Below are 18646 nucleotides of genomic sequence, written 5' to 3' on the forward strand. Positions count from 1 at the left end.
TCGCATTCCTACAATTGAAGAACATATGGAACTCAAAACAACTTTCAACCAATATCAAAGTGAGAATCTTCAATACAAACGTCAAGGCAGTTCTACTGTACGGAGCTGAAACTTGGAGAACTACAACAACCACAATCAAGAAAGTACAAGTATTTATAAATAGCTGCCTACGCAAGATACTCAACATCCACTGGCCGGATACCATCAGCAATAGCCTTCTGTGGGAGAGAACAAAGCAACTTCCAGCTGAAGAAGAAATTAGGAAAAGACGATGGAGATGGATAGGACATACGTTACGCAAGTCGTCAAACTGCATCACGAGGCAAGCCCTAACTTGTAACCCTGAAGGGAAGCGAGAAAGAGGAAGGCCAAAGAACACATTACGTCGGATAATAGAAGCAGATATGAAAAGGATGAATTACAACTGGACGGAGCTAGAAAGGATTGCCCAGGACAGGGTTGGATGGAGAATGCTGGTGAGTGGCCTATGTTCCTTCACGAGGAGTAACAGGCGTAAGTAAGTAAGTAAGTTTCACTAAATGCTTGTCATTTTTTTTTATGGTGATACAACTACATAAATATTATCTCTACACTTTTTTACTACTTATAGTAGTACAGAAACGCTTTCACAGCTTCCAAAATTTAGTCATATCGTGTGCAAAACGAAGAACATATTCATTACACTTCGTGATTCAGCAATATTAGAATTATCTACTGGAATAAACTGAAACCTCAAGGACATAGTTGAACATTATTGACTCATAGTTTTGTATCCTGGACTTGTGGGATCAAATTATACTAAAGAAAACAAAATCCTCTGGATTTCCAAAGGAAACTGTAGTTTTTGCCCATATTCCGAAATCCCCAGACAAAACATTCGGTCAGATAAATGACAACTACAGATCTACTACTTAGACTCACGACTCATTTGATTATATAAATAAAGTATAACAAATATTAAATTGAGATAAATACATTGCTCAGACAATTCGATACAAAGCTACGCTACAAAACAAAATAGACAACTTCAGCGAATTCTTTTTTCGGGTGATTCGAAGACATCTAGGATCAACTGCTAATAAGCTGTGGATTTCTTCTGACATCAAAGGCCCTATTTTACAGCTAAACAACGGACCGAACTGGTTTTCAATATACTCGTCCTTTGATATGTAGAAAGATATCTCTTCAACGCTACAGGTATTACTATTCGGCAAAACTCAAGTGAGTTTTATCCACGTACCGAAATTCCATTAGTTACAGAAAAAACAGCTGATTGGACAGATATCCAAGATAAGCGAAGTTTCCGGCAAACTCAATCGTCAGACTGATCGTTGACACACTGGTCAGTCCTTGAGCGAAATTTTGTATTCAAATAGAAACGCATCAAAAACTTTTCCTTATTTTATTCAAGACTTTCAAACGGCAATACTCCCATGAGTGTCCTCACTGTCAAAACTCTTGAAGTCCTGTATAATTATTACGTGACCATTAACAACTCATCACTAAACGTCCTTTACATATATTTTCAAGTGATTTGAATCTTATGCAAACTCTTCACAACTTCTACAATTATCATACAATCTATCTTATCTGTTTCAAGACATTATTTAATTACTGCCTCACCCGACCCCTTGTTGTTGAATTCCATCTTCAAATGACCTCACACCTAGTTGTACATAGCTTTTGTTATTCTAATTCATTCTGTCATCAATGTCAACCGTTTTACATTATATCTTACCTCAATCCTAAACATTAATACATATATGGTTGTAGGCAGCTGATGAAACAATGAATTCATATTATACTGTCTCAATTGTAGTATTGTCTTTATTCATAGTTGTACAGATATTATTTCCGCCTTCTGAAGGAATTCAAGTTTAACAGCTTTTGTGAGACTACTAGTAACACCGTGAATCATTAAAAACGACTAAATTACACTAGCATTATGGCCAGCTTAGACTAGATAAGCTGTGATTAGATTGTTTAGTCATAATCATATATAGTCACGCTAGAAGGTATTTACGAGCAAGGAAACGTAAACTGTTAAAAAAAAGAGATCTCCCAGAGTTGATTAGTTTACAGTAGAGACTGAGCCAATAAATACAAAGAGAAGCCGACAGTCTAAGTACCTCACTTTTCAATCCTTGTGTAGCGAACCCAGAAGTGTAAGACAATAATTATAGCTTTATTCCATTGGATTCGATTTTAGACTGATGCACGTAATTTCCAAATTAACACGATCCTTAGTTCGTGTTCTCTAAACTGTAGGCATAGGTAGCTACTTATGGTTTGAATATCTCCTAATCAAGTTTCGCATCAATATGTTTGTCGATAAGCTTGTCAAATTATCCTTCTTCGAGTATTTAGAGTTATGTCCGGTTTCTCCTCGAGGGTGTCTCTAAAGAATATTTCGATTTTTCTATAACTACGCATTTATCAAGTCTACTTTGTACCGCAATGGTGCAAACCTAATGTAATAGGTATAGAAGTTAGGAACTGCAGCTCTGAACCCAAAAGTAGATTCAACCTGTTTTTCTACATCAGTTGGCCTCCAGTCCATTAATTTACGATAATACTAATAAATCCTCTCAGTATTTTCTTAACTCAAATTAATTATTTCAACAAATTAAAAAATTCACTTAATACTCACTTCAAGCTTACCACCTATGATTGGATTCGTACATTTTATGTACCATGTAATCTCTAATATCGTATATCTGTAATACGATAAGAATAATTCAACAAACTCATATATGATCAGGGGTTAAAAGCTTTTGTTCTATTCTACTGTATATGACTAGACACCAGGAGACAATGATGTACGTTATGCTTTAACTTTAGTCATAAACCTCTTAATGATGATAATCCAATTAATAAAGAAAAAGTTATGGCATAAAGGTTATACAAAATTTTACTTAAGAGAAAATGCGTAATCATGGAATAGATATAAATTTACGGGAAATAATGTATTATTTAATGCAATTAATTTCATGGACATGAACATGGCTTCCGAAGTATGGAGCAATAGTAAACAGAAAAGTAGAAACACAGAAGGAGAATGAATCCGAATCGCAAAAATAGCCTTTGAAATGAAATTATAAACAACGCTTAGACAAACGCTGAACATAGTTTTTTTATGAAACTGTCACACTTAAGCGTAACTACCTAGGCTTTGGAGAACAGATTAAAACTTGATAAGCAGTTTTTCGTTCAATATAAACAAACGTTAGGTGGATGAATTTCAAGAGATAAACATTTTACAATTAGAAGGCAAAATTTATAGAGAATCTAGTTGCAACAGACAACGCCCAGTAGGATTAAAAATAAGAATTGACCTACAAAACTAGTACACTTTGTAGCCTTACCGAACTGAACTTCCTAGGACAATGGAATCCTAATAAGTGTCTATACCGCTCGAGCTACTGTACGTTATAAAAAAACAGGTTTATAAACAAACCAATAACGGCGAGGTGATAGTTGGTGGAACCATTATAAACAGTTATAAATAAAAACAATACATTTAAACTTGGGTTAATTTATTTCAATTCAGTTATTTATTCTCTGAAGAACTGGCTTACACTGGGTCACGAAACGTCAGAAAACTTAATTCCTCTGCTCACTGGAATATTATAAACATATTATTTATATTTAATAGCAATCTACCTAATGCTCAATTTATTTGAAATTATCAAGTCAAACCTTAGAAATGATACAATTATCAACATGGAGAGAACGACAAACTCACAAGCCCGACATCCCGATTAGACCAATATTATTCATGGCTAATTCGCCCTTCCATAAACTCGCCCGCCGGCTGACAAAGTGCCTAGAACCAATCCGAAAGACACTAACACCTTACAGTATAAAAGATAGTTTTGAATTTGCACGAAAACTCGACAACCTAAATGTTTCCGATAAATTTATGGTTTCATTTGACGTCTCATCGCTCTTCACAAACATCCCCTCGGAAGAAACGATAGGGATCATATGTGAATATCCTGAACTTCTACCTCTACCAATCAATGATTTTAAACAGCTCCTCTTTTTGTGTACAAAAAACATACAATTTCAATTCAATAATGTCTTTTACCGTCAAATTGGAGTTGCCATGGGCAGCCCGTTGGGCCTAATTCTTGCCGATATATTTATGGGAAACCTGGAACTAAAAAAGCTTAAGCACGCAATTGATGGTACTACGCTGTACTATAGACATATTGATGACACATTCCTCGTCTGCAACAATCATGAGCACGCCATTAGACTACTCGATCTGTTTAATAAAGCACACAAGGACATAGAATTTACTATGGAACAAGAAGTTGAAGGCAAATTCCAGTTCCTTGATATTGGGATCAGACGAACATCTGATGGCACATTACATAGACATATTCATCACAAAAATACTTGGGGTGGACTATATCTCAATTACTATAGTTTCTGTCCAATAAGTTACAAAAAGGGTATTTTACGAACCCTTTTTGACCGCGCTCGTAAAATTTGTTCAAAGGAATGCTTGGATGACGAAATTACTCTCATCACTAATGTTCTACGTGAAAATGCATACCCATTGGAATTCATCCAGTAACATGCAAAAACCAATCCTCGGACAAAGTACGATGGAGTAAAAAAGAAAACCTGCTTCTTACATTCGTTTTAAAGATGAAATTGCTGGATTAATTAATCACAGATTGAATTCTGCGTTGAAAGTGGCCTACCCAGCAGCAAAACTTACGACAGTATGGCAAACAAACTGCTCACTTAAACAAACTAAAATCGACAAGTCCTCTTTTCTTAGTAGATCCAACTGCGTTTACCAATTCACATGTACGTGCCAAAGAACAAACATTGGAAGAAATGAGAGAAGAGTGCATTACGTAACCCATCTTATGATTATTCGATTCCATTAATCTCTAAAATTATCACACAATTTATGAACTTCACTAAACTATTACACCATCCACCCTGAATTAACTCCTTTTTTAACCTCCGACCTGTTCTAGCATATATATAGTTATTATTGTAATCCAGTTATTTACACTCAATTATGTCAATTGTTTCACACTATCTCAATATAAGAATTCTATCACATTTTTGGTTGTAAGCAGCTGACGAGAAACCTCGAAATATTATGAATTCATACTATTCTGCATCAATATTTGTTCTTGTTTTATTTAAACGACAATAGACCTTACTAACAGATAGTTAGATCAATAGACAGAACACATAGAAACGTTTAACTCTGGTTTCTTAACCATTTTAGTTACAGTTTAATATTGATAGCACTTCAACTTTCAACAAAGCTTGGAAACAGTAGAATGAGAAAGTGATTACATTTTAGTCTAGTTCCACGGGTTTCTAGAGATATTACTATTAAGTCATCAGTTAGGTTAATGAAGATATCATATATTGTTGAGAAGTGTAGTGCCTTAAACTAATTTTCTAAGGTACAAAAATGTAATTCTTTGAGTTTTTAATGTACAAAATATAAACCAACCATTACCAAGACAAATCGTCTAGTCGGAATAAGAGTTTTGGAAGGTAATATTGTGTCTACTTAGAAATGTAAGGGGTGTTCAGATCTACTTAGAAATAAAAACGACAGACTGGTGTTGGATTCATGTAATGAGAGCTCATAGGACCAGCTAGTTTGAGTGGATATTAACTTCTTAGGGAGACGGTTTTTGAAAGTTTTATGAAAAGGAAGAAAATAAATGAACAATTCAGTGAACGTCATACATAGATCAACTTACTCCTTATCATTTTTAAAACAGGAAAATATAATGACACAAACAAGATATAAATTTATTCGAATCGAACAGTTACACCCGTTTCATATACTACATTCCAAAAGAATAGGTTTCAAAATTTATAAGAGATATTTTCAGGTAATATTCTAAACGAGGCTTTTATTGCGTAATAAATATAGACTGTAGCAGTTACAGATGTTAAAAGTCTATAGCTAATAACATTAAAATAGTCAGCATTAAATGTACAACACTAAATTCTTGTCATTAGATCGTTGATTAGGTTGCGGTGAGTCTAAAACATCATGGAGGAGGCTTCTTCTGACCTTCGGAAATACCTTTGCGAAATGCTTCTTTCACTTGGCTAATAAGACCAGTCCAATCATGTGTCTGCTTTGTAGATGAATCAAGCACTAAATAATGAGTTCGAAATTGTATAACGACTCACATTTCTCTTTTGCTTCCAGAAACATGCGTACTGTTGCGCGAGCGACATATCTCATAGGTTTACTATCTGCCAACTTAAATTATAAATTCGCAGCAAAAATTCAAACCTTTCGTGTCAGCTCAGGATTAGAAAAATAGGTTCTAAATATCAATGTTAGTAATACACGAATTCCGCTTACATTAGTATGCGTACCCACATCATATCAGTTCACGTGTTTCTGCCTTTTGGGTGCGACACACGTTCAGTCAGACTGTCTTAAACGCTTCGAAAATTGATACTGTCTGTAAACTAAAAATAGAAAAGTTAATCACTCAAAAGAATAAAGACGATATTTCCAAATTCGAGTCCAAAATATAAACGTAATTATCAGGTATTGATGAACCAAGCAGCTTAACTATCAACAGTTTACACCGCGTAAAACTGTGTTTGCTTACTACTGCGAATTTTCAAAGTATTCCAGCACCCTTTTCCTAAAAAATAACCTGTTTATTTATATATTTGCAAAATTAACAGTTTAGATACACTAGCTGTTTAAAAAGTCATACCTTTCGTAGCAGTGAATAAGAAACGTACTATCACACATGTATAAAAACGCCTAAGATTAGAAGTGAATAGTTAGAAAAGTCAAATCACGGTATACAGAATAGTCAACAAGATCAAAATAACTGGTCTGTTCAAAAGTAAAAATAAGTTTATCCGGGCGCTATAATAAAGTCACCATTAGAAGGTGTTTAGGCGCATATATCCTAATCACCTCGGTTGATAAGGACTTGCTAACTAATCACCCGACTGATAATCTTCTCCGAGTGCCCTATGTCTAACCTTAACATTGTTTACTCAGTTGTTACTCTAGAAGCCCCAGAGATCATTATCGTAACTGGGATAAACGTTGTGGGAAAACGAAATGAAACCAAGGTAAGACCTTAATCACCGGACTCAGCTATGTACAGAAAGATGAACTTCCTAATTAGTGGCCTTGTGACAATTGTTACTAGTAGTTTTAAACGCAAAATAACATGGTTTGGATTCAGTAGGGATAGTTTAGATGCATCTATACTTGGTCTCCCGCTGGATTTTAAGTCCCAGTACTGATAAAGAGTTCCTATTTTTTAAATAAATTCCTTATTTATACCATATTACCTACCTTAGGTTCTTTTTGCAAGGACAGACTGTTGCCTCTGCTTTTTTTACTATGCCTTTCGTGAATGTTACCTGTGATGTGTAATAAATGGAGACAATAAAAATTCGTGTTATATCCTCCATTGTTTTAGTGATTGACAAATCGTGTGTTTGCGCTGTTGGTTCTTCATAACATTCCAACTTAAGCAGCAAAATTATTAGGACTTTAATAAACCGAAGATTTTTATAAAACAGGTGTGAATGAATGAGAAGCATTTAAAAAACGAAAAAACTTGGAATAAACATCTACCACCGTAATGCGAAAAAATGAGAAAGTGGACAACCATAGCTATAAGTCACAATGGTTGATTACATAGTCTGTAGTTAATCTGGTCTTTGCAAAGGACACGAGTAACGTTAGAGACGAATTCAGGAAAGTTTAGATACCTCCTGCATTTTGGTGACATTGGCATCTACTCTACATCATGGTTTTGTATTGTAGCAGTCTAAAATCATAAATCAATCTTGTTGTAAATAGCCAGGACATTTTACTTCCACAGATGATTAGCAATCTTATTGACAGAACGTAAACAAGAGATCCAAATACCTGAGAGTTCGAAAACAACTCCCATTACACCAAACAGGCGTTATATAAGTATGCTAAGACACATGAAGATCATTATCTACGCCCTCCTAGAATATCTGTTTAGTCATTTCATATGTCTGGTATCCTATTAAGACTGCGTAAGTAATAATGAGCTTCCTAATATTATGAAATACCACGTTACTACTACAAGAGAAACCTATTTAACTTCGATAAGTGCTACTTCAGATCTGTAACGTAAGCGACTCAACACAACAATACTCGGCTACGGTATATTCTGTTTATCCAAATCTCCCAATTTCGGGTTCTTCCTTAAAGTTTAATGATTATCGGCAGTTTTCCCCAGACTTGGGGAAATTTTGGGGGATTTGTGCAATTTCCCCAAAGTCTTCTCTAGCGACTTCACTGAAGTCAAGAGACTGTGTTATTCTACTTCCTAATGTGTATGGTCTAATCTTCGTCACCAAATCGTTCCAGTTGGTGACCGAATGTGTATGAACCACACAGAACCCAACGTACTGCACATATTCTTGACTTATCTAGATTGCCACGTAATTAGACCAAAATTGACATTCATTCCTATAAATTATTTCAAAAGTTGATCAAGGTCGAGACTATGGTGTAGTTACAAATTGACTTCTTTAAATTTGGCTAATGTTAAGAAGTATTTTAATGTATTAAACAATGACGACAACATACTGTACCTTACAATAAGCCTGACTAGAAGCTAACACAAAGTATTCCTAAACGAACCCTGACATAAGACATCTACCCGACGAGTAACGTCTACATTCAATTGCACCAACATATCTCAACAAACAATAATCTTGTAAACGGCTGGTGAAAAGCAGTCTTGATATTAATTTATAAACATTTATTAAAAAGTATTGATGATAGTCTAGTCACTTAGCTGCGATAGTCCCATTGGGTTCTGTAGTTAGCTTGGGGCTAGCATACTTTATATACACGTGAATCAGTATAACGATTCAAATGGTTCAAATGGCTGTGGATGAAATAGAAGAAGTCCCCGCTTGACGGACTTCCATGTCTAGAAGCGGTGGATCACCAATACCTACCAATACAGGAACCTGAAGAAACTCATTGACTTGAGTAGCGCAGCGAAACTAAGAAAACATAGTTGACTCAATGAAAATTTGCGGCAACACTTACTGTATTACATTAACCGTGGAATTCCAGCACACTGGAACATTAAATTACGCAGCTACACAAGAGAAAAACAGAACGCGGAAAGCCGACCGCCATTGCTTACAAAGATGTCGGATATATTGTAGGGTCAGTGAAGTGTCACTGAGTCCTCGCCAAATCAGCCAGTAGTCGGGACACTGAATATCCAACAAATCATCGATCCCTGTCAAGGACAATTAACGCTCATCAGTTGATCGTTTGTCATGAGCTGACGCATGCGGTGGTGGTCCAGCTATTTTCACTGTACTCATTCTTGCTAATATATTTGCTTAATGGGGTCCTTTGTGTTATAGGTCCTCAAAGCAGCCGTTGAAAGGGTAATCGACATTAGGTGTTGACCGTGAAGTATAACTTAGAAGTTAGATGGTTCGTAACACTATTACCGTTTGACTCGAGTAGGCCTCCAATCATTTGACATAGATCGTCTACGTTGGTGACCTACACTGGTGAGCCCGACGTGATCTGATACACCAACTTGTAAACTGAGTCTGTTCCGTCTCAGAATTCTATATATCACTGCCTTGTTTTAGTTTTTATATATTGTGATATTTTTTCATGCTTTTGGATATACAAATATATATCTGCCATGACGGAACAAACACCTAAGATACTTCAGTTAAAGACTATGACCGTACCTTCATTACAACTAATGCCCTTCTGGCCAGACGGCATTGAAGACCTAACCCGTTGACAAAGTTTAGATCGATTCCTTAATAATATCGATCTGCGACATGGTCCTGCAGAAGAAATGTTGTTAAGAATGAGAGAGGTGAGTGGCCAAAGAACTTTCGATGACGGCTTATTGAGACAAATTTTCTTACCTCAACTTTCTGAGCAGGTTCAAGCTGTGCTGGTCTCGCTTCCAAAACAGCGCCGTAGACGATCTGGCTGCATCTACCGACCGCATTTTAGAGATCAACAAATATTCTAACGTCGAGGATTTTTCACACGATAGATCTATTCTATCAACAATTACTCGATAAGTACTCTGAGATATACTAAACGCAACCGAAATTGCCGTGTGTAACCAGCAATGCTACATATTACATCACGACTGCAGGACCACCTTTATTTTCTAAAGCGCGCTGACTGGCTCCCGAATTAAGGTTGTCTAAGAACGAATTCGATCAGATGATAGATTTAGGAATCATCCGGCCATCAAACAGCCCATGGGCATTCCCCTTGCATACGGTCCCTAAAAAGGACAGCTACGACTGGCGTCCAACTGGAGACTATCGATGACTGAATGAGTATACCATTCCTGATAGTTACACGGTGTCCCACATTCACAATTTGACAACTACCTCGAAAGGTACAACTGTCTTTTCGAAAACTGATTTATATAAGGTCTATAACGAAATGGCTATGACTTCTGTTGACATTCCTAAAACCGTTATCATAACTTCTTTCAATCTCTACGGATTTTTGCGCATGCCTTCCGGCTTAAGAAATGCTGGACAGACCTTCCAAAGGTTCATAAATGACGTTTTTTGAGGTCTCAACATCGTACATGCGTATGATGATGACTGCTTGATAGTAAGTCTTCGGGGTTTGACAATAACTTAACCAGTAGCAACTTTTATGATCGAAATTCGACAGAATATCGATATATCGAGAAGTGACCAGTCTAAGCAGTTGTAGGAGAAATGAATCACGGCGTTCCCAATCGTGATCTGGTCTGTATGCATGACCAAGTGCCTTCAGCTAAATAAGTCCATTAAAACTAATATGGTCAGTATCAAATGTCGAAGACTTCCAGAGTTATTGATTTTGGAGATTTATTTACCGCCATACAATGATCGATGACCAACCTTATCTTATCTTCACTGTCACAAATCATAAAGCATAACTTTCATTATTGTTGTTAAATGAGGACATAAAATTTACGAAATCTGTGACCCTACCTTGCATAAATGATTCTACAAATGAGCTATCCTGCGTTGGATTAGATAAGCTGTATATCAAAATTAGTATATACAGTGATTTGTACATCATTTTATGGTATCTGAAAGGTTAATCATCAGTTTCCATCTCCATATCTTTTCAGCTACTGCTATGGTATGTACATGTTAAACCGAACAATCTATTAGTGAAACTATTTGAACCTTGAGAAATCAAGTACAATTTACTTCCAAAAGATTGTTGAAGCCGAACAAAATTTATAGGCAAGACAACCACTCCAAGTTGTTACGCGATATACTAGACAGTCTCTACCTCGTGTTTGGATCCGGAACTTTTGGACCGAATTTTAAATAACTTTCGCATAACTGCCCATACGACTAAAATTGCTCCTTGATTCCACAGCTGCTTATGTTCTGAGCTTATGATAGGCGATGGACTTTCTTTAGCTGATTCATCGTGATCTGTGTTCTTTGACGTTCACATTCTGTCTAACCGTGTCAAGAAGCAGGAATGTGCTGCCAAGCCCAACATTATCTGGAAACAAAATAGCGAATCATGAAGTAGTACCATGTGATTGTGCAACATATGGTAGACAAAAGCAACATAATATATCAGGACCAATCGTGAACGATATAATTAAGTAACTCTAATAAAATTGTACTGAAACCCTTTCAATCAGCATGTATAAGAATCTGAGGGACAAAGTCGCTTAAGAGTTCTAAATGAACTCCTTGAAAAGTCAAGTGCACACGTATGAACTGTATGAGTCAAATTTAATTATACAAACTAGTTGATCTGATAGACAGTTTGAGTTTAAGTTATCTTAAATGTTTGATGTGTATAACGGAAAAAACTCTGAAAATCCCATACAAGTATTTTTGGACTATAGTATTATTTTTCACTCTCTCATTCTGTCTTACATTGTAAATTCTGTCCAGAAATCGGATAACTATGTCTCATAATAATGCCTTATGTTCCAAAATTTTCTTCCGCTAGGTTTTCATTATCTGACTTTGGTTGAGATCTACCTTTACCATTTAATTCCGTTAATGAACGTTGGCAGACCGTTTACGGTAGGACCGTGTTCGGATGAAGTCAAGATTAGACGTGGAAACAGTTGATTATTAATACTATTTGACTGCTTTCTGGAAGCAGTTGCTTGCAATATTGCAGATAGATATTTAATCATGCCTGTTAAGGTATTCTAACGGATTACCAGATGCCTATTACTTTGTCCTCAACCATTTTTTTGCTGTATTGCACACTATATTTTGCCAGAAAAAAGCTTTGATTGTACAGCACAGACAGTACGGTAAGGGAACTCGTTTTACTTTTGATGTAACCCGTTTTCTTCATTAACTTTGAACCAACAAAATTCGCCACGAATTTCGAGTATTTATACGATCAACTAAGAGTGAATCAAAAGACTTCGTGCGCTTTACAGAAGGAAGCAGTTGTGTCTAATTGGAAAACCTTCGGTTTGTTGACCCGTTGCGTTTAGGCCATACATTGCAACTCAGTTAGTGAAAATGAGTTTGTTTGAAATCTATGAGTTTAACGGAAACGGAAGATGCTACAATTTAAACGATTGGTTTGGTTGATCATAATGAATCATCAATTGAATCATAATGAAAGAATAATGGTGATAACTGAAACTATCAAAATGAGATGGCACGTTTGAACAACTGGTTTCTGATAGAATGTATCGGGTTTCTTTAAACTGGGGTCTTAATCAGCGCTCAAATACTGGCTTTTCATTGAACCTCTAAAGTTTTGCATGACAAAATAGAAAAGACATGTTGGATTAATGTATCTTGAAGTCTCATTCTTGTCACTAACCTCGTTATTTCTGAGACACTCGTATAACGATTAAGAAGCACCACAAATATTCATGGTTTGACAACGGTTTTACCTGCAACCCATATACATTTGAGAGGCAAACCCAATAAAAAAATAAGTCAGGAATAGGCGGGTCGGAAGTCGCCGATATTTAAAGAAGCGTTTGGTGTAAACTGGCTAGTGGTTGCTGTTAAACCCAAACTAAGGTTTGGACTGAAGAATAGCTGCCTAGGTGGGTTAGATACGCGCCCTCGCCCGGTTGAAGCGAAAACAAAGTAATTTGATAAAATGGCGGTTCTGAAATTCATTATAAATCTAAATGTACATTGTTACCTTAACAAATATGATCACCCAGCTATCCAACCAATAATTATTCAATTATTCAAATCTAAATTACAATAAATAAAGAAGTTGACAAGGGATGCGAGGAAATTACCAATCACAACAAACAAATGTCATTATATTCTGTCTGGATAGACCACGCACAGATTCGTTCAAAAGATAATATTTGGTTGTTTTATAATTATTCCAATTCTGAAAGAGTGCCTCAATTCACAATCAAAAGGTGCACAATCCCAGTCAATACAAGCAACACAATCAAAAGGAGGAACAAACCAATATGGCTGCCGCCAAGACTAAGTATCACGTAAACCAGCATAAAAGCAGTTGAGGAAGAAACGTGGAAACCTAGTGAAGGCGTAAGAAAATTAAAAACTATAATAAAATACAAATATTACCAACTCAATTGGAGTCAAAAAGAGTGACAAAATGTACAACTAAAGGAATAAATAGGAACAAACTGCAAGTGTATACATGGAGGGATTTTTACACACAAAACATTCAAAATGGATCTTACAGTTTCAAGGAATACGTTGCACGAGGTACCCACTAATAACATGATGTGTATGCATGACCGAGAATTTTCGGCCATGGTGTTTCGTGTAAAACTAATAAAGTCAGTATCACTCTCGAATAATTTCAGAACTGTTCATTGTTGAAATTTGTATACCACTAAAACTCATTCCCCTCTAGTAAAGTAGTAATGACCTTAAGATATTGTAGTGTGGCGTCGATTCGCGTTTGACTATGATCACCACTACAAGAAGATTGCGTACCAGAACAGGCTAAACCTCCAAGTAAACTAGAAATCAGAAGGCGATTGAAAGTCGTAGCGAGATATATTTGTTGGCGATCTCGTGGTATCAAAATAATACCGAGATCGTGCCAAAGGAGAACAAGCGGAACTACTGAGCAAACGTAAGTTCGTGCAAGGTCACAATCAACGGAAGGAAGAATGTTCTTAGTACGGTTGAACAACTAAGTACAGTAAAACAATCACTGGTACAATTGGTTATAATAATAATCGTTTCCATCAAATCAATCGCGTTCTCTTGTTAGAAGTAGGTCACTACAAGAGCCCTCCTCTAGAAAGGGTTCACTTTTTCGATACGAAGAGATTTCTTTCGTGGGACTGATCGGCAAACGTGCGATTGTGGGACGAGAGGGTTGGCAGGGCAGAGAGGGATCGTTGATCCTCGAGTTGCCACCGAAAGTCTTTTCGGTAGAACGGTACCTGGAGAAGCGTGCTGTATTTGTTGATCCGGTTAGCGTACCATACCAGAGTAGTTTGTATCCAGGATCTGATGATTGCGTTCGAGGTGGTGCGGAACAGAAAACGCTGCAGACGCAGGACAGAACCACGTTGAACCAAGGAACCCGAAGCGACCATAATAACCAACTGCGAGACCAAGCATATGCCATACACATTCTAAACCAGAATATCGACTGAGTGCGTCCACAAGGGCGTGAGTGATCAGACCAGCTTTCGCCAAGGTTGACTGAAATCGACGGTACCAAACGGGTGATGGTTGGAGGAGTGAGCTCAGGATACAAAAAATCAAGAAAAAGGGGAAAGGTTAGGCATGCATGTAGTATACGGATAGAGTCTTGTGTCGTATCCGCTGTTGGTTGTGCGGTTAGTCGCGAAAGCATACGGGTAGGCGTATTCGGCGATCGGAACGTGGGACGGCAGTTTTGTTCGTACCTCGTGAGCCTGCAATCGAATCCGAAGTCAAGGGCAGCGTGGTCTGTTGGTCTGGATGTGAAAGTGAAGTGCAGATGACACGCGCTGTTAACTGGGGCGTGAGAATAAGGTCTCTGACGTATCCAGCGTTGGATATGAAGTAGATATAGGGATCCCGCTAGCAGGTTTATTGGGCCTAGCATTGAGTCTCAACTTATCAGGGAGAGCACTGTCATCGACATGTGCTGACTTGAAACGATCAATGCTGACGATTTCGGCGCGGCCATGTCGATCAACCTTGAGGGTCATTTCGTGACGAGAAATCACGTGAAAAGGTCCTTCGTAAGGCTTTTGCGAAGGTTAGCGTACCGAATCCACTCGCATGAAAACATGTGAACAGGTAGATAACTCTCGAGAGAGAGAGCGGCCTGTCGACGTTGTATTCGGGTTGACACTGGAGACAGCGTTCGCATAAATTCAGACAGTCGTTGGACGTCGTCTGATTTACCAAAGTCGTTACTGCTCCGTGGTGTGAAAAATTCCGCAGGCAGACGCAATGTCGTGCCGTACAAGTTCGGGGTCGGAACACTGAATATCTGCCTTTATGCTCGTTCTGATACCTTAGAGGATGAGCGGTAAGGTTTCGTACCAATTGTTGTCTTCATGTGTTCGAAGAGGACTTTTGAGTTGGCGATGAAACCGTTCAACTAAACCATTTGATGCTGGGTGGTAGGCGATAGTGCGTTTGCGTTCCGTACCAAGCAGCCGGGTAAGTGAGCAGAATAATTCGGACTCGAAATGTTGTCCCCGGTCAGCCGTGACAGTAAAGGGACAACCGTAAAGCGCTATCTATCGTTCTACGAAGCGGTGTGCAACTGCTTCCGTAGTAATAAGCGTGATGGGGATACCTCCGGGCCATCTTGTGAAACAATTGATGCACGTGAGTATGTGATCATACCCATGCAATGGTGGCAATGGTCCGACAATGTCCATATGAACGTGGTCGAAACGAGTATCAACCGTAGCGAACGTGCCAATGGGGGCAGCTACGTGCCTGTGCACTTTTGATCGTTGACACTGTAAGCTATGCTTTAACCACACACGGACACCTTTATTCATGGACGGCCAGACGTATCGTGCAGCGATGAGGCGTAGTGTAGCTGCGATGTCTGGATGAGACAGTCCATACAGGGCATCGAAAACGAGAAGTTGGTAAGCAGAGTGTACAATGAGTCGGGGAAGACCGGTAGAAGTATCACACAGGATAGTACCTGAGCTAGTAGCTAGGAATACTTCCTGGCACTGAAGGGTGGAGATTGTTGTGCTTCTGTACAAAAGGGATCGTTTGGTTGGGTGGCAGCCATCGCACGAAGATCGAGAACCGGTGAAGTGACCGCATTCACTTGGGTACATGACAGAGCATCAGCAACGTAGTTCGACCCGCCTTCAATGTGACGAAGGTCTGTCGTAAACTGAGAGATATAGTCCAAATGTCTGCGTTCTCGAGGTGAGTAACGGTCAGATTTGGTATGCAGAGCATACGTGAAAGGCTTATTGTCGGTGAATAATATGAAATTGCGACCTTCTACTGCGTGTCGGAGATGTTTGATGGTACAGTAAGATGCTGATAGTTCTCGACCGAAAGCGCTGTATCTCGTCTCCGTAGGAGTGGGGCGTCATGAGAAAAATTCGAGAGATTACCAACTTCTGGAGATGCTCTGTTGCATAACGGCTCCTATAGCAAAATCTGGTGCATCAACCGCTATACTAAGCGTGGCTGATGGTTCAGGGTGAGCGAGGAGTGTGACTTGAGCCAGAGCCATTTTGATCTCTGAAAATGCAGTACGTGCGGCATCGTTCAATTTTAATTTGCGTGGATTACCGCGAAGTAAATCGGTGAATGGTCTTAACCGTTCTGCCGCATGTGGGATGAGGCGTCGATAGAAGTCAACCAAACCGGGAAATGCGTTCAGTTCCTTGAGTGTGAACGGCACATTGTACTCCCTTATTGCACGTACTTTGTCCCCACAAGGTAAAATACCCTCTTGCTTAATGATGTAGGATAAAAACATTACCTCGGACTTGCACAGTTCACACTTGTCCGGGTTGACTACTATTTCTTTATCCGAAAGGCGTTGGAATAAGAGTGTAAGAAGTTGATAATGTTCATCCACGTTTGATGATGTGATTAGCGGGTCATCAATATAGACGTGAACAAAATCAAAGTCTCGTACTATGCTATCGGTGAACCTTTGAAAAGTTTGAGCAGAATTCCGTAATCCAGATGGCGTTCGTAGGAACTCAAACAGACCAAAACAAGTCGTGACAGTGGTTTTCTCGATAACTTGAAGAGCGACTGCGTTCCGATGATATATTCGTACCAGATCGATCTTAGAAAAGATATTCGTGCCCTTGAGCGATGCCGTGATGTCGTGTATGTGGGGGATGGGGTAGCTATCAAAGCGTATAACTGCGTTTAATGCTCGGTAGTCGCCGCGTGGTCTCCCACTAACCCCATCCTTCTTGCGCACCATGTGAAGCGGTGAGGCCCAGGGACTGTGAGAAGAACGAATAATACCAGTAGCTAGTAAATTGTGAAACTCACGTTTAGCGAAAGCCAACTTGTCCGGTGCCAGTCGGCGTGGTCTTACCGTGACTAGGGTCCGCGAGTGACTATGTAGTGTACAACACGATTGGTCATTGATGGAATCTCCTCGAGTGGTTTAGTTAATTTGGGGAATTTCTCGAATAAATCGTCACGAGAATGAAAAACGCCTAAGATTCAGTACGCATTTGTGTGAACTTTGAAGCCCATTAATCTGCTGTTCGACGAAGCATTAATTAGCTGCAGTCTACGTGAATCGACTAGCGATTCGCAGTGCTGTAGGAAATCAATATCGAGTATGACTGTGGAAAAGTCGATAATGATGAACGTCCACATACAATAATAATATATTTCTGCATGTGCAGGTACACACCGTTTTTACAGGCATGATCTATTAATTACAACATTTGTTGGTTCGCAAAATGCTTCCCAACTTATTAAGTTTATAGTTGTTATAAAGTGAAATCGTAGAGCACTTGCTGTAAACTATGACCTTGAGAGGACGCGTACGTCAAGTTCGCTCCAAACGTCAGAAGTTTCATAGCTGTGCTCTCAGAGCAAGATTCTGAAAAAGAATAAAAGAGAAACAGAAGAGCAGCAAAGCACTTGGATATGAACGCCAAAGGTTGCTTAACATTGTGTAGTAGTACGGACAGAGGTAGAATAAATTAGAATAAACTCATATTATGTCTTGTTAGAGTGAAGTCAGAGGCTCCATATTAGAGAATGTACTAATAAAGAACAACGAGTTGTGATGTTTAACAAGTTGGAGTAAGCTCACATGAAGGAAGGGAAGTCAAGGTTGGTACAAGGAAAGCGGTTTATTAAAAGGGAGTGTGTATATAGAGGGTGAGGTGTTAATACTAGTGACTATATCTTTCATTGTCTTTTTTCTTTTCTTTTCTTTGTCCATCCGATGTCAGCCACGCAATCCTAGTGTAAAAGTCCGAGTTAGCATGTTATAGGTTGTCTTAGTAGAATAGCTAATCCAGCATATTATTGGAAACATGAGTCTGAGTGGTGAGCGTAGGAAGACAATCTATATCTTAGATTGACTGTCTTATTCTCAATTATTAAGAGCCTGATACATACAAAATGTTCTGTCCCCACAAACACGGGTGGATTGAAGTTATCGCCCTCATCATCAATGCTTGCT

The 18646-nt window shown here is 38.5% G+C and overlaps 1 protein-coding gene across 1 annotated transcript; it reads right to left on the reverse strand.

Moving 5' to 3' along the window:
• Positions 1-13877: 13877 nt before the first annotated feature.
• Positions 13878-15415, reverse strand: MS3_00000349 (uncharacterized protein). The gene has a single exon (XM_051208152.1). The coding sequence runs from the start codon at positions 15086-15088 to the stop codon at positions 14240-14242; it is 849 nt and encodes a 282-aa protein (XP_051073683.1). The 5' UTR covers positions 15089-15415; the 3' UTR covers positions 13878-14239.
• Between the last annotated feature and the right edge of the window lie 3231 nt (positions 15416-18646).

Source organism: Schistosoma haematobium, chromosome 1 (genome assembly GCF_000699445.3).
Source record: "Schistosoma haematobium chromosome 1, whole genome shotgun sequence".
Lineage (NCBI taxonomy): Eukaryota > Metazoa > Platyhelminthes > Trematoda > Strigeidida > Schistosomatidae > Schistosoma > Schistosoma haematobium.